This window comes from Danio rerio, chromosome 6 (assembly GCF_049306965.1).
Source record: "Danio rerio strain Tuebingen ecotype United States chromosome 6, GRCz12tu, whole genome shotgun sequence".
Taxonomy (NCBI): domain Eukaryota; kingdom Metazoa; phylum Chordata; class Actinopteri; order Cypriniformes; family Danionidae; genus Danio; species Danio rerio.
This window is the reverse complement of record NC_133181.1, coordinates 36,598,253-36,625,000: the sequence shown is the minus strand read 5'-3', so window position 1 is coordinate 36,625,000 and position 26,748 is coordinate 36,598,253. Positions and strand designations below refer to the sequence as shown.

Sequence of the window (26,748 nt, the reverse complement as noted above, 5' to 3'; positions counted from 1 at the left end):
ACTGAATGCAGTCACGTGCTAAAAAGGGTGATTAACTATATGACATATCTAGATAAACATAACTAAATAAAACTGGGCAAACACGTTTTAAGTTAAAATGTGTTAACTTAAGTCACTTTGAAATATTCTTCGGAAAAGCAGTTAACATTTAAGTTTTAAATTCACCATTGCTTGCTAAATGACAATTTCAAAGCCAGCCTGTGAACAATGATAAACACTGGGTTTCCGGTTTTACAGCAATCAAACCAGGTAACGCTATACGATTTCCAGGTAGGCTAGGTGTCGTGCAGCGAAAATGCGACGCACAATGAACGAATGTTGTTTGTGTTTTTCATTAGGCGTCATTTAGCGTCAGACCTTTGGACTAGAAGCTTCTTATCGCTGCAGGTGTCCCGCTGGAGAGGACCGACGAGGTCACGCGCGCGCGCACACACACACATTCCAGCTGAACTACACGCTCCGCGATCAGAGTAGCAATGAGAGAGAAGACCACACCTCCGAGCGGAGGGCAAAAGTCCGGACTGAACGAGCGCTGCACCTGCATCGCCATTCGCAGTGACAACCTGATATGTTCGGGATTACAGTGCCAGACTTGCATTAAACTTGATGTCTGTTTTAGCTGAGCGCGTTTCTTCTGTCAGACGGATCGGCGGTGTGTTTCTTTCTGTGTGGTTTTCTGGCTGATATTGTTCGGGATGGTGTTCCTCCTGCCAGCGCATCACAGGTAAGAACGGACCGTTCTGTTTGCACGTCTCCGTCCTCCCTTAAACATAAATTTAACAGAAGTGGTTGTTTAAATAGGATATTTGAATAGAAATATGTTTGTTATGAGTTATAAGACACAAGAATACCCAGAGTTTTTACAGAGAGCCCAGGGAGAGGTAAACTTTACTTTACTGGAGTTTGAGGATTAAAAATATTAAAGGCTAAAATCTTTACATTTTATTTCTGGACATGCATATCATATATGCAAATTTTAAGATTTTTAAGTCAATTAATTGCTCAGATCTGTTTATAAGCATCTAAATCCAAAGGGTAAATTTGATTAAAAATGTTATTAAAATGCTGCATGTCAAATAGCAACATTGTCTGCAGGGATTCATGTATTAATAAATTAAGCAAACAATCACACCTGAGTGCTGATAGTGTACAGCAGCACTGAGATTGTAGTGCTGTTTATTATCATAGGCAGAATTTCAACGTTGTTGTTTTTCTGCCAAGGAAGTTCCTTAATTCATGTGATACAAACAGAAACAGAAGTGATGTTATACAGAATATCAGCACTCAAAGCATTATAACTAACCTTCAAGTAGCTTCTCTTGTAAACTGAATATAAAATTTTTACCACATTAAAACTATTATAAATTATGAAACAGTAATATATTAATATTTCTTAATAGTTTCAGCTGTGTTAAAAGCAAGTACAGCACATTTCCTGCAACTGCATGCAAAACTTTACCAGCTAACATTAATTATTAACCATATATATCTCTTATAATTCAAATGCATTTACCTTTTAACATTACAATCAGATTTTTTTAATTAATATTTAATACATTTTAACATTACTCTTATTACCATAGTAATACTAATGGACATCATGTATCCATGTATTTCTTAGAGTTGTTTAAAAACAACCGGAAAGTGTCAGGACAACATACAGTGCTCAGCATATATATTTTACATTCATACTTTTATTAGGAAGCTATGCAATATTATATTTGTGCATATACAAAAGATTAGTCAGTACTGAAGCCAAATCTGGAGCTTAACTAACAAAAAAGCCCACGACAATAGTCCAAAATTAGTACACCCAAATTTGTTATTGAAAAAATATTAAATACAAATTTTTAAAAAAAGAGTAAAAATCGAGAAAAACAACAAAAAAGAAGAATTTATTTTAATTATTTGATTATTATAATTTCTAAATATGTTTGGTGACTAAAATATCATTTTATTAAATATCTGTTTAATAAACCTGTTTTGTTTAAATGCACTAAAATACATTGCCTATATTCACTGAGAAATGGATAAAAATATTAATTTTCAAAATAGGTTGTACTCAGTTATGCTGAGCACTGTAACTGTTAACATATATGTATTATTTTACAAAACAAATATGTCCAACATACTAGAGGTTGAGAATGAGGAAGTTCTAAAATTATCAGATAACACAGATAATCCAGTCTATGTTAGTGTTATTGTGGTTTAAACATTAAGGGTAAGTAAAATCCCACAAAAAAGAAACAGTTCTATAGCAAACTAAGGTAGTGTCTCCCTTCTGTATGGTTAATCTTGTTCTGTATCAAAAAATAAAAGAAATAAAAGCAAATTATTTTAATGCTGTAGGTGCCCTTTCTGTGCAGAGTGCGAACTGTGCTTTACAGTGACAGTGTAATAGTTTAGTGAGAAAAAGATAGTAATTAATCTTGGTAACCCTTTTTACACCATTGAACCATTGTTAATATGGTCTACCTGCTGCACTGAAGCTGGAGGTGTTGATGAAATGTCACATCATGGACAGAAAATTTAAGTTTTATGATGTTTTATTTTATTGTTAGGCGTGTAACCGTTGTCAACCAGTAAAATCAAATGCTTCCAGGAGCCAAACGATCAACACACTTTCCCTGATACTTTCGTCAGACATCCCTTATAAGCTACAGCATTGACAGGTGCATGACAGCACTCAGTAACATTGAAACATCCCATGAGTCTACATTCTGGAATATTCTGTGGCTGACACTGAGATAGCCAATGTGTTTCAGAATGAAACCATGCCCCAAGAAAGTGGAAAAAAAGCAGGTTCGGGTGTCTTAACCCAGGCTGGTGTCTGTGTCACAGATGGAGGTCAGGTCAGAGAGTGGAGCTCAGCGGCCAAGCTGGTTCATTTCCCAAATAATGACGTAGCTGCTTAACCACCATAGTACTCTGCGATGCATTATTCGAGAAACTAATTACCTATGACGCCTACGATAACTTCTAATACTCTCAAACACCCATTCTCCGATGGATAACTTGTTAATTGCAAATTTTGAGGTAAGAATAATGTCAAACTCTGTAAATAAGGGTTCTGCCTTGTTATACAGCATGTACAGTAATGCGAATTGCTCAAAAAGTCTGCATTAATTCACCCCACAAACAAAAATACATATGAAATTTGAATAGATGTGCAATATATAGATGCATTATTTGCATGCATTATTTCTCCCATGTCATTTTACTAAGCTTCAGACCACAGGTCAAGAGCTGCAGATCCAACTAAACAAGTTTGCGAATGTTTACTGGAAACACACAACCCTGAAGGAACTTGTGACCTTGCAATGCTTTTGGGAAAAGAACCCCTGAATAGCTGGCTTTTTGTGTTGCATTATGGGTTATGTTCACATTTCTGCTGTCCTAGAGGTCAGATCTGAACATGGTGGAAGCTGTCACTGTTTTAAGAATGAAAGGAAGAGAGGTAGGCAGGAAGAGAGGTGAATGTTTTTTCCTTCTGTCAGCAGCATAGTGCTGGGTGGACAGGCCTGTTAATTGGTGATTTAATTAGTGCTTAATACTGCAGCTGTGCACAAAACAGAAAAATCAAGAACTGCACAGCAGTAAATACAGAGCATCATATACCTTACCAGACAAAATAGCACCCTTAAGGTTGCAATACACAACACTTTGGTTGGTTACAAAGAAAAATGGGTGTCATAAACTAAACAACTGACAATGACACACTAACAGACTTATTGTCCTAACACATGTGGAAACATGCACCTTGTTGCTAGGAGACCCATGACAAATGAAAACAATATGTTTTCTATAATAGGCTTGAAATATCAAGCACGTTTGTTATTCTCAGACTGGGTGAAATCATAAGCTTTGTCTGATTTCCAAGGCTACACCTGCGGAGGTCATATTTGTCATTCGCATACATCATTTAGCTGCCTCATTTAAGAAAAGAAATTGTTGCACTGGAAAAAAGGAAATTACAGTAATTTACACCTTACACGAATTCACACTTAGTTATGCTTTCTCCCTTTCTCAAATAAGACACACTTGATGACATATAGGACCAAAAAAGGTGACCTCCGGAGGACACAGCCTTCTAAATGAGACGCAGCAACAGTAGAAACTGGAGTCTGCGCTTCTCATGCACTGTGAAATTTTCTGCGAAATCTGTCAACTTGCGGCTGGAATAAACTAGATAACTTTTGCATAGATTGTTGCCCCAATTTGCAGTCTGGACGAGTCAAAGCTATTTGCCTAGTCAGATCCTGTCTGCAGATTTTAGGCAGTCAGAGTTGACAGATTTCACAGAAATTTGTGTAGTGTATGGGCACAGACATTTTTTAGGCTCCAAACTTTTATTTCATCCAGATGGAGCATATCAGACAAGGAGGTTAAGCTAAGGAGGACACTTCTGTGCACGTTTGTTGTTTTCCATTGCTATCTGATGGTGTGATTCTGAGTTGTTTAATGATACCAAGATTGTAGAGAGTCAGTAAATGTACAGTATGATGACGGGAGTTTTAAAATCAGTCATGTGTTGTGTCATCCAGCTTTTATACCAGTGGCAAAGCTACAGTAATGTACAAAAGGGGCAGGGTGGCACTGGTACAACCAGATAAGATTGTATTGTAAGATTGGGTAAAATTAGAAAATGAAATTAAATAACTTAACATTTTTTACAGCGTACACTCCCAGAAATAAAGGTACAGGAGCTGTCACTGGGGCAGTATCTTTTCAAAATACCTGAACGGTCCATAAAAATACTTCAAAGGTACTTTTTAGGTATATTTGGGCACTAATATGCACCTTTTAGGTACCACTGGGGACTTTTTGGGTACAATACAATAATACAATTGTATTGAGTACACTAATACCTTTTAAAAATGTACTGCCCCAGTGACAGCTCCTGTACCTTAATTTCTGACAGTGTAACTGCTGGTGCATGAGTAAATCCAAGAGCTCTCAATCTGATTTTTTTGTCAATTCTGATCATTGTTAAACACCCTCTGGTTGTTTTTTTATTCATCTTCCCATATCCATCATTAATCAAATTAGAAAATATTTAAACTACCCTTAGCTATTTAAATGAATTCATTCTAATTTACATGGTAACATATTCATTCATTCATTCTACTTCTGCTGCTTTTCCGGGGCCGGGTCGCGGGGGCAGCAGTCTTAGGAGAGATCCCCAGACTTCCCTTTCCCTAGACACTTCCTCCAGCTCCTCCAGGGGGATCCCAAGGCATTACCAGGCCAGCCGAGAGACATAGTCCCTCCAGCGTGTCCTGGGTCTTCCTCGAGGCCTCCTCTCGGGACATGCCTGGAACACCTCCCTAGGTAGGCATCCAGGAGGCATCCGAAACAGATGCCCGAGCCACCTCAGCTGACTTCTCTCGATGTGGAGGAGCAGCGGCTCTACTCGGAGCTCCTCCCGGGTGTCAGAGCTCCTCACCCTATCCATAAAGGTGCGCCCTGCCACCCTTCGAAGGAAACTCATTTCGGCCGCTTGTGTCCGAGATCTTGTCCTTTCGATCATGACGCAAAGCTCATGAACCATGGGTGAGAATAGGAACGTAGATTGACCGGTAAATCGAGAGCTTTGCCTTTCGTCTGAGCTCCTTCTTCACCACAACGGACCGGTACATCGACCGCATTGCTGCTGCCACTGCATGCACCAGTTCGCCTGTCAATCTCATGTTCCATCCTTCCCTTACTCGTAAACAAAACCCAGAGATACTTAAACTCCTCCACCTAGGGGTAAGGACTTTCCTCCAACCTGGAGATGGTAAACCATCTTTTTCCGGTGAAGCAACATGGCCTCGGACTTGGAGGTGCTGATTGACACTCAGCAGCAAACCCTGCCGGAGTCCAACATGCACTGGAAACAAATCTGACTTATTGCCAGCAATGCGAACCAGACTCCTACTCTGTTCATACAGGGACGAGATGGCCCTCAACAGATCGCCTCTGATCCCCCGAATACCCTCCACAGAATGCCATGAGGGACACGATCGAATGGCTTCTCCAAGTCCACAAAACACATGTGGACTGGTTGGGCATACTCCCATGAACCCTCGAGTACCCTGGTGAGGGTATAGAGCTGGTTCAGTGTACCACAGCCAGGATGAAAACAGCTTTATATGGCTTTTTTATTCACATTGACTCACATCACTACTAGTTCAATTACAAATTATTTATTAATTATTTGGGTCTATGCATTTTGGTTTTGTTGAATTGCTTGTATCAAAAACACCTTTAAATAAATAAATGTAAGTTTAGTGAAACTACAGACAAAAGCATGGGCCATGCATGTGAATTCCTTTGACATGTTCCTTGTATTGTTTGGTCTATACCTGAAACAATTATGATTGTTGTATTCTGCTAGGTAACCCTTATGCACTGTTTGGGATGTTTTCATCTACTATGGGGTGATTTTAAGTCTTGATTTGGCCATAACCTTTTCTGTGTTACAGCTAGCAGAATGGTTTTTGGTGACAAATCTTGGACGTGAAACATTTTAAAGCATTGTTTTTGATTAATTTTCTTTTTTTTTCTCCCTAATTGACTTCCATTAAAACCACATTTTTTAAATACAAAACCATGACACCATATAATCATGCAATTTGATTGTTGTTAGTTTTCCCTGTTTGGATTTGGGAAAATTTGTATTTTCTTTACTGTTGATCATCAGCTGGCACCATTAACCCTTTAAATACAGTAAGCCTGTGCAAAAACAAAGCTTAGTTTTTAGATTTTATATGGAGTATAACAGCAAATGAAAGTGTGTATGTGTGTCTGTGAGTGTTTGAGAGTGTGAGAGTGTCCTTTACGCACTTACATTGATGTGCCTGAAAAAAATCTAAATATGCATCTCAGCTCTCAGAACTACATGAAGTAAATAAAAACAAAGACTGTGTATTTATGCACCATCAAATGTGATTATAATGGAAGTCAATTGGGCAAAAACAGCCACCAACAGTAAATTAGGGAGAATAAAATATCTAACAATGTCTCAAAGCCAATATTTTTACTAATCATTCACATGTCCAAAACCAGTTCACAATTACTTTTTATATTGAAATACATAATTTTGTGTTTTTCTTAGCAAATCAGTGACACCATTTGTGAACTTGCCAATTAAAGAGTTAAAATCTTGTAATTGTCAAAGCAATTTAGTAGTTTCGATCAGGACTGAGGTTGATTAACAGATTAATGAAAAAAATTTGAAAGAAATATTTATTTGATGCGTTTTTTCAGCAGTTTAATTTAATATAAAAATAAAGAATCTAAAGATATCCATCGCATACAGTAGAAGCATTTTTATATTCATTTTTAGTCTATATTACTCGTGCTTTTGACCTTTTTCTCTTTGGGGTCCACTGAGGTCCACCCTGTTTTTCCAAGCTCCAATCCTTTGAATCATTTTTGACTACCCAAAATTTGCAGAGTAGCAATGACTTTTAGCTGTTAGCCCTAATGCGTCCTGACGGCTAATCATATAGTGTATTTCAGCCTTTTCTGACATTCTCAAAGATTTCTGTAGAAATATGACTCATATTATGTTCCTACCCTATTTGCACACCCATAAAATCCACCAGGTCTATTGTTGCAGAGTTAATCATACATAGAGAACACTGCGATTTTGCGCAGAGCAAGATTGAGCAATCTGTCTTTATAATGTCATTTTGTGTTCTGTTTCCTCCTTCGAATGTGGTGCTAAGCTGCAGTGAGAGGTAAGAATGAAGTAGTGTTCTTTAGAGGAAAGTGTACTGATGGAAAAAGAGGTTGTAATGACACCACTGAGTCTTGATGTGAAATGATGGAATAAGGTACGTGGCATATGTTAACTTTTATGATGAAAAGAAAGAGCACCGGGAGCCGAAGCTGTGATTTTCAAAAAGCCAACCCTCCCGAGCCAACAGAACGCCAGTGCAACATGAGAAAAGACAGATAAGATAGTGAAATTGAGTCAGAAACAGAGAAATAGAACGCAATTCTCAGCTGAAAAAAGCAAGAGATTAAGAGTGAAGAATCAAGGGTGGTTTATGCAGCTCTGGAGTAACAGTCCATGCCAGCTGCAGTTTGCAGTTTGTTCCTGAGGTTATGCCTGACAGTAACTTGAGCCATGTGTGCAGGCTGATAAAATGTGGATTAAGCAAGAAGGAGAGACGGGCAGCAAGAGGCATGACCATAACAACTTACTACTGGCCCTCCAGGACCTCAATCATATAGAAAATAGATTCATTTCTTCCTTTTCAGGTACAGCACAACATAACTTAATTGATACGGAGTAAAGTGTAAAGTTTTGGCATGTTGTGTAGGTTCGGACTGCCATAAGCGCTGTCAATTATAAACTGCCCATCTGTAAAATTTACTTTTTCGGCATGATTGTACATGTATAAATGCCAAAAAAATCGAGAAAAGGTTTTAGATACCTAATCCAAACTGTATAAACAAAATGACAAAAGTCAATAAATGATACATGATATAATAATAACAAATAAACGTTTCATTTAACTGACAGGATTTCAACTACTGCTTTTTAGTTATACAAAGTTTAACTTGAAAATGAAAAGCAAAAGATGTTTAAAACCGTTATGAGTTTCTTTCTTCTGTTGAAAAACTGTTCATTCCGATGGGTCCCAGCAACCAACATTCTTCAAAATAACTTCTCTTGCATTTTAGCAGAAGGAAACTCATGTGGTTTAAAACCACATCAGTGAGAGTAAACAATGATGTAATTTTAGCTTTTGGGTGAACTATTTCTTTAACATTTTAGTCAGTTTGCCTTGTGTAGGTTAAGATGACTAGAAAAGTTCATTTGATTCAACAACAAAGAAAAAATGCAGCAAGAATTTAACCGCCTCACAGCAAGAAGGACACTGGTTCGAACCTCAGCTGGGTCTGTTGGCATTTCTGTGTGAAGTTTGCATGTTCTCCCCGTGTTCGCGTGGGTTTCCTCCGGGTGCTCAGGTTTCCCCCACGGTCCAAACCGGTCTAAAGTGGTACAGGTGAATTGAATAAGCTAAATTAGCCATAATGTCTGTGTGTGAATGCAAGAGTGTATGGATGTTTCCCAGTGTTGGGTTGTGGCTGAAAGGGCATCTGCTGTGTAATCCATCTGCTGGAAAAGATGGCAGTTCATTCCGCTGTGGCAACCCCTGATTAATTAAGGGACCAAGCCGAAAAGAAAATGAATGATTAAATGACATCTAACTGTTTTCTGTGCTGAAATGTGCCGAAAACATTTACATTCACTCTGATATGCATCTGCATGGCAACTTCTGTAGAAAACAAGTCCCAAACAATGACTTCTTCTTCCTCCCCCTTTCACATTTGTATTAAGTATTTTTCCTATAGTGTGATAATTAACATGTTTTCCCACCAGACCCAAATCAATTAAACTTACTTTTATCTCTAAAGGGAACTTTGGAGTTCTCCACATTTTTCTTGTCCCCTTGTGCAAATGCCCTTTGTTGTGTTTAATCTGTAACAAGTCAATCATACTATCAAAAAGGGAGTAAACCCATAAGGTTTAAAGCAGTTAGTTGACTTCATTTAAAAATAAGTTATTTTCATTTCATTTTTTTTTTTTTTTCTGTCTTAGTCCCTATATAAATCAGGGGTCGCCATAGCGAAATATGTGCCAACTTATCCAGCATATGTTTTACGCAGCAAATGCCCTTCCAGCTGCAACCCATCTCTGGGAAACACCCATACACTCCATTCACACTCATACTTTATGGACAATGTAGCTTTCCCAATTCACCAGTACCGCATGTCTTTGGACTTGTGGGGGAAACCGGAGCACCCGGAGGAAACACATTCGAACACGGGGAGAACATGCAAAATTGTCTTAATAATACAAAATAATACAAAATAAATATATGAGCATCATTATAAAGAATTAAGTTGTCATCTTAACAGATCCAAGTTTTACTCTAAGGTATACTCACTAATTTAATTAATCCCTTTTTAAAGGGTGTGCAATTTAAGCACTTTGAATTTGATTTGCATTTGCCTGTTCCCATCTATACTTAATTGAATTCCCTTAAACTATTCTGGTGACCTGTTGTTTTGTGCTAAATAGTGTTTGTAGCATAAATGTAATACAATGCTACCAGAATTGCTTATGGTCTTTCACAAACTCTCTCCTGCAGCCTTGTGGGATAGTAAGGTGCCTACACTTATAATAATTAGATTTTGGACATCCAGCACTTTTTAAGATCATTTTGCATACTGGAAGCAAACAGCATTTCTCTTAGTTTGGCCATCTTGGAATTTTTTTTACAAAGCTTGTTTGCATAAATGCCTTGCTGATTTACAATTTAGTTCATTCATTCATTCATTCATTCATTCATTCATTCATTCATTCTGTCATTTTCTTTCGAATTAGTCCCTTTTTATCAGAGTTCGCCACAGTGGAATGAACTGCCAACTATTCCAGAATATTTTTTATGCAGTGGACGTCCTTCCAGCTGTAACCCAGTACTGGGAAATGCCCATTTACTCTCACATTCACAGACACACATACACTATAGCCAGTTTTGTTTTACCCAATTCCCTTTACCACATGTCTTTGGACTGTGGGGGAAACTCCACTCAGTAATGCCAACTGGCCCATTTGGCACTCAAACCAGCGACCTTTTTGCTTTGAGGCGACAGTGCTAACCACTGAGCCACTTGTGCTAATTGTATGAATATTTGTAGCACGAATTTAGTGTAATATAAATGTATATGTATTTGTCTTGTACGTGTAATGTGACCTACCAGAGCCCTTACAAACTCTCCTGTGTCCTGATGGGATAGTAAAATGCCTGCTATTAAATAATAGTTAGATTTTGGACATCCAGCACTTTTAAGATCTTTTTGCATAATTAGAAGCAAACAGCATTTGTCTCAGTTTGGTCAACTTGTATATTTTTCACAAAGCTTGTTTGCATTCATTACGACAGGGATGTCTAAACTCGGTCCTGGAGGGCCAGTGTCTTGCTAAATTTCGTAAGCACCAACTTGCTTCAAAACACCTGCCAGAAAGTTTCTATGTCTAGTTAGAGCTTGATTAGCTGCATCAGGTGTGTTCGATTAGGGTTGGAACTAAACTTTCCAGGACACCGGCCCTCCAGGACTGAGTTTGGACACCCAAACATCTGGCATTACGAGATTAATAAATCTATGAAGAATACGCGCCATGCTGATTTACAATTCAGTTGTGGTTTATAAAGAAAAAAATGTATGAACACTGTTTTTAAATGGTGTCATCCTCTACTAATATTGGAGCAATTAAAGTGTTATGGATGTGACATCTGCAGTAAAAACTCAAAATATAAATTCACAAAGAAAGTGTATGAGTATCATTTTATTTTGATGGTCCCTTTAATGCATTTTGTTGAATTTAAGTTACATTGCATCTACATGCCAACTAATTCTCATTAGATTATTTGTAGGCTGCTAGGTTAGGGTTAGGATTATATTGAAACATTCCAAAACAACTCATTACAGAGTTATGGGATAAAAAAAAATATCAATCTGTAAAATAAAAAAACTGCATTATGGATGTGATCAAAAAAGTCTGCGAATTTACAGTATGCAATAAAAATTCTGTGAATTAATCTGCACAACCCAAGAGATAATAAAACAATAGAACAAACATGATTGATTTTATTTTATTTGACGTTTTTGCATTTATGAAGGAAAAGTTTCGTCATGGATGTGACGTCTCTCTGTTATTGATGTGACAGATGTGCAATTGGCACTTATGTGATTGTAGTAAATCAAATATAATTGTTTGAAAACAGTGACAGACACATTTTTGAGTATTTTTATATTACTGTAAAATACTTGCTTAAACAAAAACCTTTTTTGCTATTTTGGTAAAATTTTACATTGTTTATGGCCTTTTTAAAAACATTAATTTTACTGCATCTTACAAGTTCCTACAGCACAACAAAACAATCATAAACTGATTGATATGACGTGCATATTCCTAATCATATCAAGTCATATTTTAGTTGTTGCTCACTGATAATGTTCCAGTCAGGATAACCACTAAATCAGGGTATACACCGGATCTTAAAAACTCTTAAAATGTCAAGGTTAACATTTGCATGGAATTGCTTGTATATTAAACTTTTTACAAAATATAATGATATTACATGGTAAGATACCTACAAATGAAAGTTGCATTTCCACCTTGCCGCAAAGTTTGTTCTGTTTCGCCCGTCTGAAAAGCAAAATCCACCCTGCTCAGATCTCCCCTCACAGCAGTTTCCTCTGTTAACAATCAAAAGCAATTGGTTAAACCCTGATGAATTAGACGTATTGCACATCTTCTAACTGTCATTCTTTACTTCCTTTGTTTCTGCAGATAGTGACCTGCTTCATCCTGGCCTAGAGAAGGACTCAAAGACTTGCTTCATTGTTTTAGTCTAGCAACCGGGCAGAGATGAAGAGAATGCTAGACAAGGCATCAGCTGTTGTATGGTGACCGGAGACAAGACAAGAGCCTGCTTTATGAATGCTTCTTTCTCAGATACATCAGAGACCTGCAGTCAGAGATACAACAGTGTATCGCTTGACTAGAGAATGAATGGCGTGCTCGGCCTGCCACAATGCTCAGCATTCACACCTGTCGGGAAAGATGCCGATTACTCTAAATATTCAAGAAAACCCACTAAACTTCAATAGCTAACAGCGATGTGAGCCGAAAAACAGGAGGAGGAATGCTGTCAGGGTTCTCCTAAAGCTGAACACCTCTGTCCTTGTTCGTGGATCACTTGTGCTCTGACAGCCAGGACATTTTGCCTATGAAATAACCTTGCAGGCATACTGAACAAAACTAAGAGCTAATTTGGATACCTATCCAGCCCCAAGGCCACTACACTGACAGATCAGCTGTTTTTTCATTGATTTTAGAAAGGAATCTTCCAAAACTTTCTATTACGTCTTACACACTTTCAGCTGTCTGGTAGGCCTGGTTGTGTTTTTTTTAAGGCAATCTTATAAATATACTTTCTGGAGTCTGGACTACAACTGTCAGTGACTTCTCAAAAGTGAAGAAATACCTCCCAAGGAGCCATCGAAAATCAAAACTGGAAGTCAGTGTATTTTTAGAAATGATTTTAAGCATAAGGGGACGAGAAGGACACAAATAATAAGCTTAAACCCTGAGGTGATAAAGAATATTTTCTTGCCAGCCTTTTTTTCTTTCTGCACTTTGTTGAACACACCATTGAATGATAAACTGCCACATGGAGAAAGTGTCTCATCACAGAAACCTCATTTTTTAGGGTGAGTATATTTCTACTGTGACACTTATTCATAATGAGGTTTATGCTTTACACAAGTTGTTGTTGTTATTATTATTATTATTATTATTATTATTATTATAGGTTTAGTTCACTCAAAAGTTATTATAATGTCATTATGCTCGTCTTAAAGGCATAGTTCACCCAAAAAGGAAAATTGACTAGTTGTTTACTCATCTTCAAGTGGTTCCACACCTTTATGAGTTTCTTTTGTCTGTTTGGAATATAACAAAAGTCTTATGTACTACTTTTATGACTCTTATACTTCATTTGTTCATTTTTTTTATCACAAAAACAAGATTTTTACTGCATCTTTCAAGTTTTTAAAGCATGATAAAAGAATCATAAACTGGTTCATATGACGTGCATATTCCAAATCATATCATGTCATAGCCAGTATTTTAGTTGTTGCTCACTGATAATGTTCCAGTAAAGATAAACCCCAAATGAATCAGAGTGCTGAAATAAACTGGATCAGTCTGAACAAATCATTCAAGCTTACTTAAGATCAGTCAAAAGAATGATTTGTTTACACATCAAGATTTTATTTTACCAACTGGGAGTATAATTTTTGACAAGAAATACTGTCAAATTTTCAAATAATTTTTAGCCTTTGATTCCATATGATTTGCATGAGAATCCAATTGTTTAACACAGTAAATAAATCTAAATGCAGTAATTGCGCACAGTGTGCACTGAATCAATAAGTCAGATTTTTCTCTGATATTTACATAGTAGTCATGTGGCTTGGAATCACGGTGACACAGTGGGTAGCATAATAGCCAATTCAAACGTTGACTCGGTCAGTTGGCATTTCTGTGTGGAGTTTGCATGTTCTCCCCGTGTTCACGTGGGTTTCCTCCGGGTGCTGCGGTTTACCCACAAGCCCAAAGACATGGTATAGGTGAATTGGGTAGGCTAAATTGTTCGTAGTGTATGTGTGTGAATGCAAGAGTGTATGGATGTTTCATATGAACCAGCTGGAAGGGCCTTAGCTGTGTTAAACATATGCTGAATAAGTTGGTTGTTTATTCCGCTGTGGCGACCCCAGATTAATAAAGGGACTAAGCTTAAAAGAAAATAAATAAATGAAAGGTATGTGGCTTAGATCATGGCTTCCCAAACTTTTGAGCCCGCGACCCCCAAAATTAAATAAGTTTATGAACTCATAGAGCTGGGTGCACCTCTGAATGGATCTAGTGGACTCATGAAGACATGGCGCCAAACGAATCAACGCTGTCTTTCATCCTTCCTAAAGCACATAAACGCAGCTATTCTCTCAATTAAATCCACGTCAGCCATTTAGCAATGAAGCTAGAGTCACCGGGCAGACAGAAACCTAGCCCATGACGCAAATCCGCATCTATTGTTTCAAGAGTTCACACTTAGCTGATGATTGATTATAAAGCTTGCTTGGCATGCTGTCCTGGGAGAGAGCCCTGAGCTCATAAGATCCACAAGCCCAGGGCTTCCTCCCTTTTGCAAGGCGAGACGGGAGTTTAAGCTCAGGTAGATCTCAAGAACACTCTTGCTGTAGTAACTAAGGAACAGATAGTGATTGCTCTTAAGAGATAACTACTTACTAAAAGCATGTCTATGGTGCAGATTTGGATTAGTCAATTAACTTAAGTTGCAAGTTTTTGGATGGTGGGAGGAAACCGGGGGAAACCCATGTGAGCACGGGGGAGAATGTGTAAACTCCGCACAGAAACGTTGGCTAGCTTGGTATGGACTAGACCAGTGACGTTTTTGCTGTGAGGCAACTGTGCTAACCACTGGGCCATCGTTCCACACATCTAGGAAAGGAGGAGGATAGGGGTGGAGGAGAGATGCTTCCAAACGAAGATGGCTGTCATATGGAACTTAGGGTATTTATAGTGGCTTAGGAATCGTCTGATTGGTGAATTATGAATTGAATAATGCGGGACTGGCTGCAAGCAATCATAAGCACATGATCCTCTCGAAACAAGTTTATAAATAAACTTTACAAAGTGAATGACGAGTGAATGAAGCAAGTGAACTCAAAATGTTTACGTACAAATAGCACAATTTAATTTCTCGTTCCGCGTTTGGTGTGAACACAGCATGTGACAACGTACTAGTCTCCATTTTGTTCTGATAGATTGAACTTTTAAACTTACAGGATTTACATGAGAACAAGGAAACAACAGTGTTTGATGCTCTTCGTTTGCCATTTCCATCTTTTAAACTTTTATTGTTCAACTATCCTTAGATATATAAACATTTTTATTAGTAAAATGCCTTGTCTTTTGTTCCAAACCAGGATCTATACAATATGTATTTGAAACAACATGAATGCGAGTAAATGACAGATTTTTCATCTCAGGTGAACTATTATTTTAACAATCATTATACAGTAGTCTTTTCACTGACTTTGGAGTTTTAGTTTCATGGGCTTTCTTGATTTCACTATTCCCTTTTCATGCTTCACCTCAATCGCAAAGAAGCAGTATGTCAGCGGTAGGAGACTCAGGTCCACAGAGACTTAATTATCAAAGCTTCAGAAACGTACATGTACACAACCCCTGTGGCCACACATGTGTGAGGTGACTGACTTTAAAAAAACAGTGCAAAATAATGACACACGGGTTCTGGATGAAAAGAAGAGCTTGCCTTGGCCCTTGATTATAATGTATGCAGTGTAGTTTAAGAGCAGATGCAGTTTGCTGGTGCAGCAGTGCTGACTACGAAGCCAAAGCCACTTACGGGATTGTAAAGACAAGCTGTCTGTCCTGCAACCTTGAGGGTCACGGGGACCACAGAGACAGGCCATTTGTGAAGGAATTAAGGCTTCAGCCCCTGAGCAGGAGGGAAATTGTCTTTCTCACTATTTAAAATCTTTATTTTCTCTCAACAGGAATCCAAATGGCTGTCCTTAATAGCCACATTAACAGGCTTTAAACTAAACAGTAGTTTTAAATTAAAGCAAACCTTGAGGCGTTTGCTCTTAAAGTTTACTGATTTTATTTAACAGATTTTTAGATAAAGCTGCTTGGTCTTGTTTCAGAATGGAGTTTCTCACATATTTTAAAAGAGTTTGCATATATCAGGGAGGACTCAGAGTGATGTGCATTTCAACATACCTCTTTTTTTGCCTAGTGACTGATTGTGCATGTGACACTTTCAAGACACTTGGAGCTATATATAAATATTTAGTGTGATATATACAGTACAGTGTTCAGCCTAATTGTATACTCGCCATTATAAAAATAAATATTTTTATCCGTTTCTCAGTGATTATAGTCAATGTATTTTGGTGCGTTTATACAATCAGAATAATTAAACATATATATTTATTAAAATAATATTTTAGTCACCAAACATATTTAGAAATTGAACGATAATACAATTAAATTCAAGCTAAATATTGCAAAAATAAATTACAACCTACAAAATTTCAACAACAAAAAAATTCCATTTTTTTGCTTCTCTTGATTTTTCCTCTTTTTTTTGTTTGTATTTAATATTTTTATATAACATAAATTTAGGTGTACTAGTTTTTGGACTGTATCGTGAGTTATTTTGTTAGATCAGCTCCAGATTTGGCTTTAGTACTTACTAATGTAATGTATATGCACAAATATAAGATTATTTAGCTTCCTATTAAAAAATATTAATTTAAAAGATAGATTTGTGAGGGGTGCACTTATACATGCCGAGCAATGTGTGTGTGTGTGTGTGTGTGTGTGTGTGTGTGTGTATTCCTAATACATTATTAAAAAAAAACTAAAAAGCAGATAACACAGAATTTAACAAAGAAAAAACTTTTAATTGGTTATTTGTATGTTACATAACCAAATATATTTAAAAGAGAACTGGACTTTGTAAAATCTGGTAAGAAAAAAGATTAAGTAAAGCTATAATTTAGTATTATCAATTTATAGTGAAAGTAAATTTCCAGAAAGCCCTGCAAACACTACATATTATGTTTTTTGAAAGTAAAAGATATTTGATATGTATGGTAATTATCTTAAGTGTGTATACACTGTAAAAATAGTTTAGAAAAAAAATTGTTAAAAAAAAAAGTGAGTAAATCTGTTGTCTTTAAAGCAACATGTTATGTTTACTTAAAGCGAGTAAACCAATTGTAACTTAACAATTATGCATATTCATTCATTCATATTCTTTTTGGCTTAGTCCCTTTATTAATTTGGGGTCGCCACAGCAGAATGAACCGCAAACTTATCCAGCATATGTTTTTACGCAGCGGATGCCCTTCCAGCTGCAACCCATCTCTGGAAAACATCCATACACGACCCTCTTGCTGTGAGGCGAAAGCACTACCTACTGCGCCACTGCGTCACCGCATATAGTTCATTTACTTCATTTTAGGGCAATATATTTACTTGTTTTTTTTAAATAAGGTCAACTTTATTACTTTAAAAGCAAAGTGTATACTCACTTTTTAAATAAACTACACTCAGATAAATGACTTTTTTCTGCTTGTTATTTTAAATTAGTTGAAACAGCACAATTCTTAAGTTGTTTTTGGAACATCCATTCATTCATTTTCTTGTCGGCTTAGTCCCTTTATTAATCCGGGGTTGCCACCGCGGAATGAACCGCCAACTTATCCAGCAAGTTTTTACACAGCGGATGCCCTTCCAGCCACAACCCATCTCTGGGAAACATCCACACACACTCATTCACACACACACACACACACACACACACAATTTAGCCTACCCATTACACCTGTACCGCATGTCTTTGGGCGAAACCGGAGCACCCGGAGGAAACCCACGCGAACGCAGGGAGAACATGCAAACTCCACACAGAAACGCCAACTGAGCCGAGGCTCGAACCAGCGACCCAGCAACCTTCTTGCTGTGAGGCGAACGTGCTACCCACTTTGCCTCTGTTTTTGGAACAATCTAATAGTTTTATGCTGAATCCAAATAAATTAGCAAATTTGTAAAAAAAAAAAAAGAATTATTAATTAAGTTTATTTAATCGCTTTGTGCTGGGCATTATGAAGGAAATATGTGAAAGCCAGCATTTTTTACCGTGTAATCACTTTTTACAGAATAATCTATTGTAATATAGGTTGATAAATCACATTGTTAATATTAATGAAATAATGCAATATTTATTTATGAACACCAAAATGCCTTCTCATGACTAAAATGTTGTCACATGAATGTTTACTGTGAACTTTTATTCAAATTTTTTTTTTTTTTACAAAGATTATTTCCCTTGATCTTCTCACCTAATTTCCCACATGTTTCTTCCAGGAACTCTAACCAGGTGTCCTCTCACAACTGGGAGCCCATCTTCATTACCCCACCAGCCGAACATTATGTCAGAGATGGAGGATTACTCTCCTCCGAGAGGCCACCCTCATCCTGACCCGGCCCGCATCCAGCAGAACCTCCTGGAGGAGCAGGTGGAGCTGTGGTGGTTCAGTGAGCCTCGCAAATCCCTATTATGCTACTGTGCCTCAGTGGCCTTGATCTTGGGCTGCGGCCTAGGAGGCGTCGGCCTGCTCTCCACCACCACCAGCTTGTCCAGCGAGTGGCGTTTGGGTGCGGGAACCGCTCTTTGTCTTCTCGCTCTGGCTGTCCTACTAAAGCAGCTGTTAAGTTCCGCCGTCCAAGACATGAACTGCGTGAGAAGCAGACGACGGATCAACATGCTAAAGAGCGGAGGTTTGTCGGACATCCTCATTATGTTGATCACAGGAGCCTCTCTGCTTATTTGTGGCGCTGTGCTACTGGATATGGCCTTGGCGTACCACATGCCCAAACCTGGCAAGGCACTCAATGACATGTATATATCCGGGGTGGTGATGCTGGCTGGAGGGAGTTTTACAGTGTTTGCGGTTGGAATTTACGCTGCAGTAGCTTTCTTCTTGGAGAGGACAGGGCCGGGACAGAGACGCTGGGAAAGGACAGTGCGAGTCTTCAGTATTTCAGCACAGATGCAGGGGAGACGAGAGACTGCGTCAAGTCTGGCTCGTCTCATATAACTGTGATTGCAAAATAAATACAGCAGAAGTCAAAAGTTTACATATATCTAGCAGAATCTGCAAAATAAGAGAGATCAAAGAAAATGCAAGTTAATTTTGATTAGAACTGACCTGAATAAGAAATTTCATATAAAAATGCTTACAAATATTACATGTGATGGAGTCAAATGTTCACTGATGCTCCAGGATGCATTAAGAGCTGGAGGGTGAAAACTTTTGGAATTTGAAGTTTAGGGTAATTTAACTTTCGTCTTCAGTGAAACATTTCTGTAGCTTTTTGAAGTGCAGTACTGAAAGAAAGAAAAAGAGATATTTAGGCAAAAATATGAAAAATATATTCTATTCAAAAGTTTTCACCCACCGTAATGTACTTTGTTGTCTTCTGGAGTTTGAACTTCTTTCAAAATTATTGAGTCATTTATGGCAGCATATCCCAAACTTTTCAACAAGCGACCCCTAAAATAGCAATTACAGTGACTTACACCCCTACTGTGCTTGGAGGTGGTTATAAACATACAAATATTACAGACACACCAATAGGAACTATAGACTATTTTGAGGGATGTAAACAAAAACAAGGGTCCCAACTTATTACCTGTTTTACATTTTTAATTTCTATAGCTTCTAGGGTTGGGCGATGTCGACCAATTTGGCATCATATGATGTCTAATGGGAAACATCGCGATGGACGATGGCATCGTCGTTGGAGGCGGTTGTTAATTAATTATTTATGAATAAATAATAAATTCATAACAAATACATTTTTTGTAGCTCACTGTTTTCACAAATTACCACCTGACAATCACTTTTTCCGCGCGACTCTGGCATGAATAGGCAGAGTGATCTGTGTCGTTATAATGGCGATGACAAACTTGATTGGTAAAAAAGGTGCACAACCAACAGTATGAGGTTTTCGCTAAAATGAATAAGTACAAGCCTGAAAGCAAAAGACTAAAGTAGATTACTAACTCTGTGAAACGTTACCTGATAGATTCAAAAGACAGAAGAGTCGTTAGATAGAGACAAGATTAATTAAATATCACGTCTAACAACTATAGTGAGACACAAAGATCCAGCGGTACATCCGTGATGAACTGTCCGACGTGCACTGCTCTCTGGGGTTTTGTGTTCAAAGCACCCACTGACTGCTGGAGCTCAGACACGCTAAACGAGCAGGTTGCTTCTTCGACAGGGGCAGGACGAAGGATCGTAATGCCGGCTCAGCATTGTGATGTCTATCGGCCATCGGCGAGGGATATTGGCATCGTCTATCGACCCAACCCTAATAGCTTTCAAGAATCCAAAAGGAGCCACATATTGATAAATAATGTTATGATAACTGTTTTAACATTAAGTTATGATTGCCTCTTGTTACAGTTATGAAATAGTTTGATAGCAAACAGGAAATGTTTACAGGCAAAAGACATGAGCACATTAAAATGGTCTATATAAACACAAGCATATTGACACAAAAAAAGTGCAACAATCTAACAACCACATACTTTTTTTAACAGTCATAATCTATTTGTTTAATTTATAATTAACCTCACTTGAGACTGTTGGGCACAATGTTTACAGCACAAGACAACTGTCATACTCCATCATACTCCATGTTCAGTCGAGGCCTTTATTTTTTATGTATGTAAGTGCCGTAAAAGTGTCAAAAGTTTAACATTGTGCCGTTAAATGAATCTGCTGCAACTAACACTACTGCTGTGTTTTTAATCTAGCATAATAACCCCAGAGGTCACAATCCAATGGAAAAAAAATCTGATGGCTTTTTATTTGCATGTTGTTTTGTTTTCATGTAACTACTCAATATTTTTTCTATTATACATATTAATTGGACATTACTAGAATTTCTATGCTAAGCGGATTTGACACAATTGTAAAAGCGATATATAAATAAATGGGAATTGAATTAAAATAATATTATCTTCTGTAGGTTATGAATAAAATATGATAATTACAATAGTTTAAAAACATATTTAAGATTTTTGGAAATCACCAAGTTCCACCCCTCCCCCCTTTCCATCTCCCCGGGGGGTATGGATAAGCTATGGAATAGATTAAAATACAGAGGAGATGCTGAAAAACCTAAGAATTTTTTAGTCCTGAAGGATTTGTCTAAAGAATATCAACTCATGAACTAAAAAAAAAAACGTTACACACCATTACAAAAAATAAAATGTAGGAAAGTTTTGATAGGGGTCACTTTTTTTATAAAATCAGGACTAAATAAAGGATAAAATGCATGTTGGATGATCACTCTTATTTTGATAAATATTACTTTAAATGTAAATAATAAACATTACAGATTCTACAAGATGTATGTAAACGTTTGCCTAAAACTGTAGCCATTCTTGAGCTAAAATCTTAATCTAAGGCACAAATCACGTGTGACATTTAAAATAGCATTTCACAAACAAACTGTTCACATTTTGGCCCAAGGATTCAGGCATTAAACCTTTTAAAGCACAAACGTTCAGCTTTTTACATGATTCACACCAGTGAAGTACAGTTAAAAGTACTGAAAAAGCACAAAAACAAGTTAATTGATCGTAAAGCTAATTGATTTTAGGTGAAACATGCTGCTTTCTGTTCAATAGCCTCAATGTGTGTGTCCTTGACTGCTTTATTTATGCAGGAAATGGTGGGCATAGTTAACAGCTGTCCATCTGGAGATGATTTCAGCACCTTTGATATTTGTGTGAGAGAGCAAATTGACCGGCTTTGTCAGTTTGCATGTCTGTGACTTACACAACCTGTGCAGGTGACACTGTGGATCAAATAAATGATCAGAATGTGAATCTAAATGTGAACCCTTTTTATTTATTTCCTTGTTTTTGTAAATGTTTCTAAGGAAAAAGGATTATTTTTTTATTTGTGGAAATACGGGGAAGTTGATTTACACTTTGATGCAAATTATTGGTATTTTGCTCTGGAGGGCTTGTGAGAAACATTCACAAACAGATGGAGGGAAACAGATGGCAGGTTGTAGCAGTTTAGTGGAAATCTATTTCAATTTGTACGCATAATAAACATTCAGGTTCGGCCGTGAGAACTTGAGAAAAATGCCTTTAGAAATGGAGGCACAACATAAAACTTTGGACACATCTTAGCCAAACTGATACACACACATATGTGAGCTTGGACTACAAAACCAGTCAATATTGCACTGATATATTTTTGGCAATATTCAAAAAATACATGTAAATGTACAGTATACCCTGCATATATCTCAACTAATTTGATTAGTAATATGCATTAGGACAAATTTATAGGCATGTTTCTCATCATTCATTCATTTTCCTTAGGTCCCTTATTTATCAGGGGTCGACACAGCGGAATGAACTGCCAACCATTCAGGCATATGTTTTACAGAATAAGGAATAAAACACCTGTTCTCTCATAGGAACACACAAACGTATACACTGTAACCAATTTAGTTAATATAATTCAGCTATACAGCATGTCTTTGAACTGTTGGGGAAACCGGAGTACCTAAATATTTGTATCTTAACCAAATATTGTTCTATACTAAGAAACCATACATTTACACTCACCGGCCACTTTATTAGGTACACCTGTCCAACTACTTGTTAACACGTCTAATCACATGGCAGCAACGCCATGCCTTTAGACATGTAGACATGGTCAAGAAAATCTGCTGCAGTTCAAACTGAGCATCAGAATGGGGGAGAAAGATGATTTAAGTGACTTTGAATGTGGCATGGTTGTTGGTGCCAGATGGGCTGGTCTGAGTATTTCAGAAACTGCTGATCTACTGTGATTTTCATGCACAACCATCTACTAGGGTTTACAGAGAATGGTCAGAAAAAGAGAAAATATCTGTTGGCACAAATACCCTGTTGATGCCATGGCTTAGAGGAGAATGGCTGTTAGAAAGGCAACAGTAACTCAAATAATCACTCGTTACAACTGAGGTTTGCAGAAGAGCATTTCTGAACTCATAAAACGTCGAACCTTGAAGCAGATGGGCTACAGCAGCAGAAGACCACACCAGGTACCACTCCGGTTAGCTAAGAACAGGAAACTGAGGCTACAATTCACAAAGGCTCACCAAAATTGGACAATAGAAGATACGAAAAACATGGCCTGGTCTGATGAGTCTCAATTTCTGTTGCAACATTGAGATGGTAGGATCAGAATTTGGTGTGAACATGAAAGTATGGATCCATCCTGCCTTGTATTAACGGTTCAGGCTGTTGGTGGTGGTGTAATGGTGTGGAGCATATTTTCTTGGCACTCTTTGGGCCCATTAGTACCAATTGAGCATTGTGTCAACACCACAGCCTACCTGGGTATTGTTGCTGATCATGTCCATACCTTTATGACCACAATGTACCCGTCTTCTGATGGCTACTTCTAGCAGGATAACGTGCAGTATCATAAAGCGTGAATCATTTCAGACTGGTTTCTTGGACGTGACAATGAGTTCACTGTATTCAAATGGCCTCCACAGTCACCAGATCAGGATCCAATAGAGCACCTTTGGGGATGTGGTGGAACGGGATATTCGCATCATGGATGTGCAGCCGACAAATTTGCAGCAACTGTGTGATGCTATTATGTCAATATGGACCTAAATCTCAGAGGAATATGTCCAGAACCTTGTAGAATCTATGCCAAGAAGGAATAAGGCAGTTCTGAAAGAAAAAGGGTCCAACTCAGTACTAGTACTGTGTACCTAATAAAGTGGCCGGTGAGTGTTTATGAGATGCATAAAAAAATATTAATTTATTCTATGAAGGTGTGATAACATTTCCTTCAAATTTTGAATAAAATAAAAAACGTTTTTTGCATTTGCAGCAAGGCTTATTCACATACGTAACGGACAATCTGTACTGCTGATGAAAAAGTGTTTTGAAAAGAAAACTGTATTTTCACAAATATCCAATTTTATCAGGATGTAGACTGACTTCATTTATCCGCAAAAAAAAAAAAATTCAGGACTTTATTCACATCTCAATGTTTACAGCATTTCAATTTAGTCACGAACGCTCAAGCGCACTTGCTTGACTCTCAAGAACCTGCGAAGTTCCTTCTTGCATGTTAAACAGGTGTGGTTGAACCTGTTCATGTTTTTCGATCAATATTTATATGTGAATAAAAAGCATGAACTAAATCACGTAGAGCAACCGTGTCTCTTCAAAAGACTTGATTTGTTCAGATTTCTTTTGGAAGACTTCTATAAACACACTCTGAATGGATGGACAGAAATCTCAGATTTAATCAAATATCATCATTTGTGTTCTGAAGATGAACAAAAAGCCTTTGAAAGGACACAAGGTTGAAGAAATAAAAACAGCATTTTCTTTTTGGAATGAAGCATCTTTCTCACCATGAAGCAACATTCCTTCCAAGTAAGCTTTTTTCTTTTGCATTTAAAATAAGTCCAATAAATGTCTAAACATTGATATATTGGCAAAAACAAGGCTACATTTGAGCTGCCAGTGAAAATTTAATAGAGACCTAATAATAGTTCAATAATAGACGTCATCACAGTAATGAATGACTACATGTGACGTCTATCGAATTTTTGTATTTGATGAATAATCTAGATTTAGGCTATTGTTAAATGTCTATTTGATTTTCACTAACAGTTCTAATTCAGCTTAGTTTTAGCCAATACATCCATGTTTAGTGGTCTACTCGACATATTTTAACCCTTATGTACTGTTGGGGATGTTTTTATCCCCTCTGGGGTGATTTTGAGTATTAAATTAATTAACTTTTTGTGTTTCAGCTAGTAGAATGATTTTTAGTGAAAAATCTTATTCTGACACATATGTTCAGAAAATGCTAATAAAAATTAAAAATTAAAATTAATTTAAAAAAAACTCAACAATTCACTCTGGGCAAATTTACTACCCTATTGTTGTGCTAGGGATGAAAACTAAATATAACTGCTGTAAAAAATGCACCAAATATTTTTTTTTCTCCTTTTTTTCTTTCAGAAATCTGTTAATCAACCTCAGTTTTTATCAAAACTACTAAATTGTTTTGAAAATTACAGGATTTTAAATGTTTACTTGCCAAATTCATAAATTATGTCACTGATTTAGGGAAAAAAACGCACTCAAAATGACGTATTTTCAATATGGTCAAGTAAAAAGTAATTGTGAACTGGATTTTATTTTTATCTTTTATGTGAACCAACATTGCCTTTGATGCATTGTTTTTTCTCCCTAATTTACTGTTCGTGGCTGTTTTTGCCCCAATGACTTCCATTATAACCACATATTTTGATTGCAAAACCATGACACCATATAAACATGCATTTTTGATTGTTGGTGGTTTTCCCTGTTGGGAAGAGGTAAAATTTGCAATTTTTACTGTTGATCATCTGTTGGCACCATTGACACTTTAGATTAGCTTAGTTTCTGGATTTAATATGGATTATAACAGCAAATTAAAGTGTGTGCCTGAGTGTGTGAGAGTGACCTCTACTTTGATATATCTGAGAAAATGTAAATATGCATCTCAACTCTCAGAACTACATGGAGTAAATGAAAACAAAGACTGTGTATTTATTCACCATCAAATGTGGTTATAATGGAAGCCAATTGGGCAAAAACAGCCACCAACAGTAAATAGCAGTACATCAAAGTCAGTGCTTTTTACTAATCGTTCACATGTCCAAAACCAGTCCGCAATTACTTTTTAAATTGAAAAACATGTATTTTGTGTGTGTTTTCCACTAAATCAGTGACATCATTTGAGAACCTGGCAATTAAAAAGTTAAAATCTTGTATTTTTCTAAGCAATTTAGCAGTTTTGATCAGGACTGATGTTAATTTTACAGATTTATGAAAAGAACATTTAAGGAAATATTTATCTGATGCATTTTTATAGCAGTTTAATCCAGTGGATGTTTTCTTCCCAAACATAACAAAAGGGTAGTAAATTTGAACAGTGCACAAGGGTTAACCAGAAATTTTCTTGTTGATTTCTATTCTCTTCTAAAACTACTAAAAATGATCCAAAAATACATAAATGACAGAAAGCTACATGCAATATAAAATGTTAGTTTAGTCCAACTCACATGTTTAAGAAACCCTGCAGCTGAGTCATTCATCCCTAAGCTGTCCAGTGAGGACAGAAGCTACTCTGAAATGGCCAGTAACAGACTGGCGGGAAAGCAATTATGGGTGGGAGTGACTGGGTCGTGTTGGGCAATGCCTGTTCTTACCCACAACAAGCTGGCTATTGTGCAACAGCTGCTCAGTCACCATGTAAACAATGGCTGACTCTGTGACCCATTGTCACCCATCTATTGGCCTGTCATGTGTTGGGACTGATAAGAAAGAAAGCAGGCAAAAATAGCACAACAGCGTACAACACCCATATTCATGGATGATTGAAAACGAAAATATTTCATCCATTTTCTCATGCGTAAACCAAGCAATTTATTTTAAAAGCTGGAATATCCTT

At 37.2% G+C, this 26,748-nt stretch overlaps 1 protein-coding gene and 2 long non-coding RNA genes across 6 annotated transcripts in view; 1 reads left to right on the top strand and 2 right to left on the bottom strand.

Annotated features, from left to right (window-relative positions):
• LOC141386313 (uncharacterized) overlaps positions 1-478 on the bottom strand; it is a 152,329-nt gene extending 151,851 nt beyond the window's left edge. The window contains exon 1 of the long non-coding RNA XR_012408054.1: positions 358-478. This is a non-coding gene — a long non-coding RNA (uncharacterized lncRNA). The remainder of the gene's footprint in view (positions 1-357) is intronic.
• A 13-nt stretch (positions 479-491) lies between these two features.
• Positions 492-22,106, top strand: tmem125a (transmembrane protein 125a). 2 transcript variants are annotated; one of them, XM_073954337.1, is made up of 4 exons: positions 492-724; positions 8,130-8,253; positions 12,362-13,284; positions 18,557-22,106. In XM_073954337.1, exon 4 carries the CDS (start codon positions 18,622-18,624, stop codon positions 19,288-19,290), a length of 669 nt encoding a protein of 222 aa, XP_073810438.1. In that variant the 5' UTR covers positions 492-724; positions 8,130-8,253; positions 12,362-13,284; positions 18,557-18,621; the 3' UTR covers positions 19,291-22,106. The 2 variants fall into 2 exon arrangements, with proteins under 2 accessions (XP_073810438.1, XP_068074434.1); XM_068218333.2 differs by lacking the exon at positions 8,130-8,253.
• Positions 11,340-26,435, bottom strand: LOC141386312 (uncharacterized). 3 transcript variants are annotated; one of them, XR_012408052.1, is made up of 5 exons: positions 26,360-26,435; positions 19,652-19,746; positions 19,443-19,580; positions 18,532-19,347; positions 11,340-12,267 (listed from the first exon to the last, which is right to left on the bottom strand). It is a non-coding gene; the product is annotated as an uncharacterized lncRNA (long non-coding RNA). The 3 variants fall into 3 exon arrangements; XR_012408053.1 differs by lacking the exon at positions 19,652-19,746; XR_012408051.1 differs by lacking the exon at positions 11,340-12,267 and having other exon boundaries at positions 17,074-19,347.
• Between the last annotated feature and the right edge of the window lie 313 nt (positions 26,436-26,748).

Excerpts from the sequence above, each read along its gene's own strand:
- tmem125a (XM_068218333.2), top strand. The coding sequence starts at position 18,622 with ATGTCAGAGATGGAGGATTACTCTCCTCCGAGAGGCCACCCTCATCCT.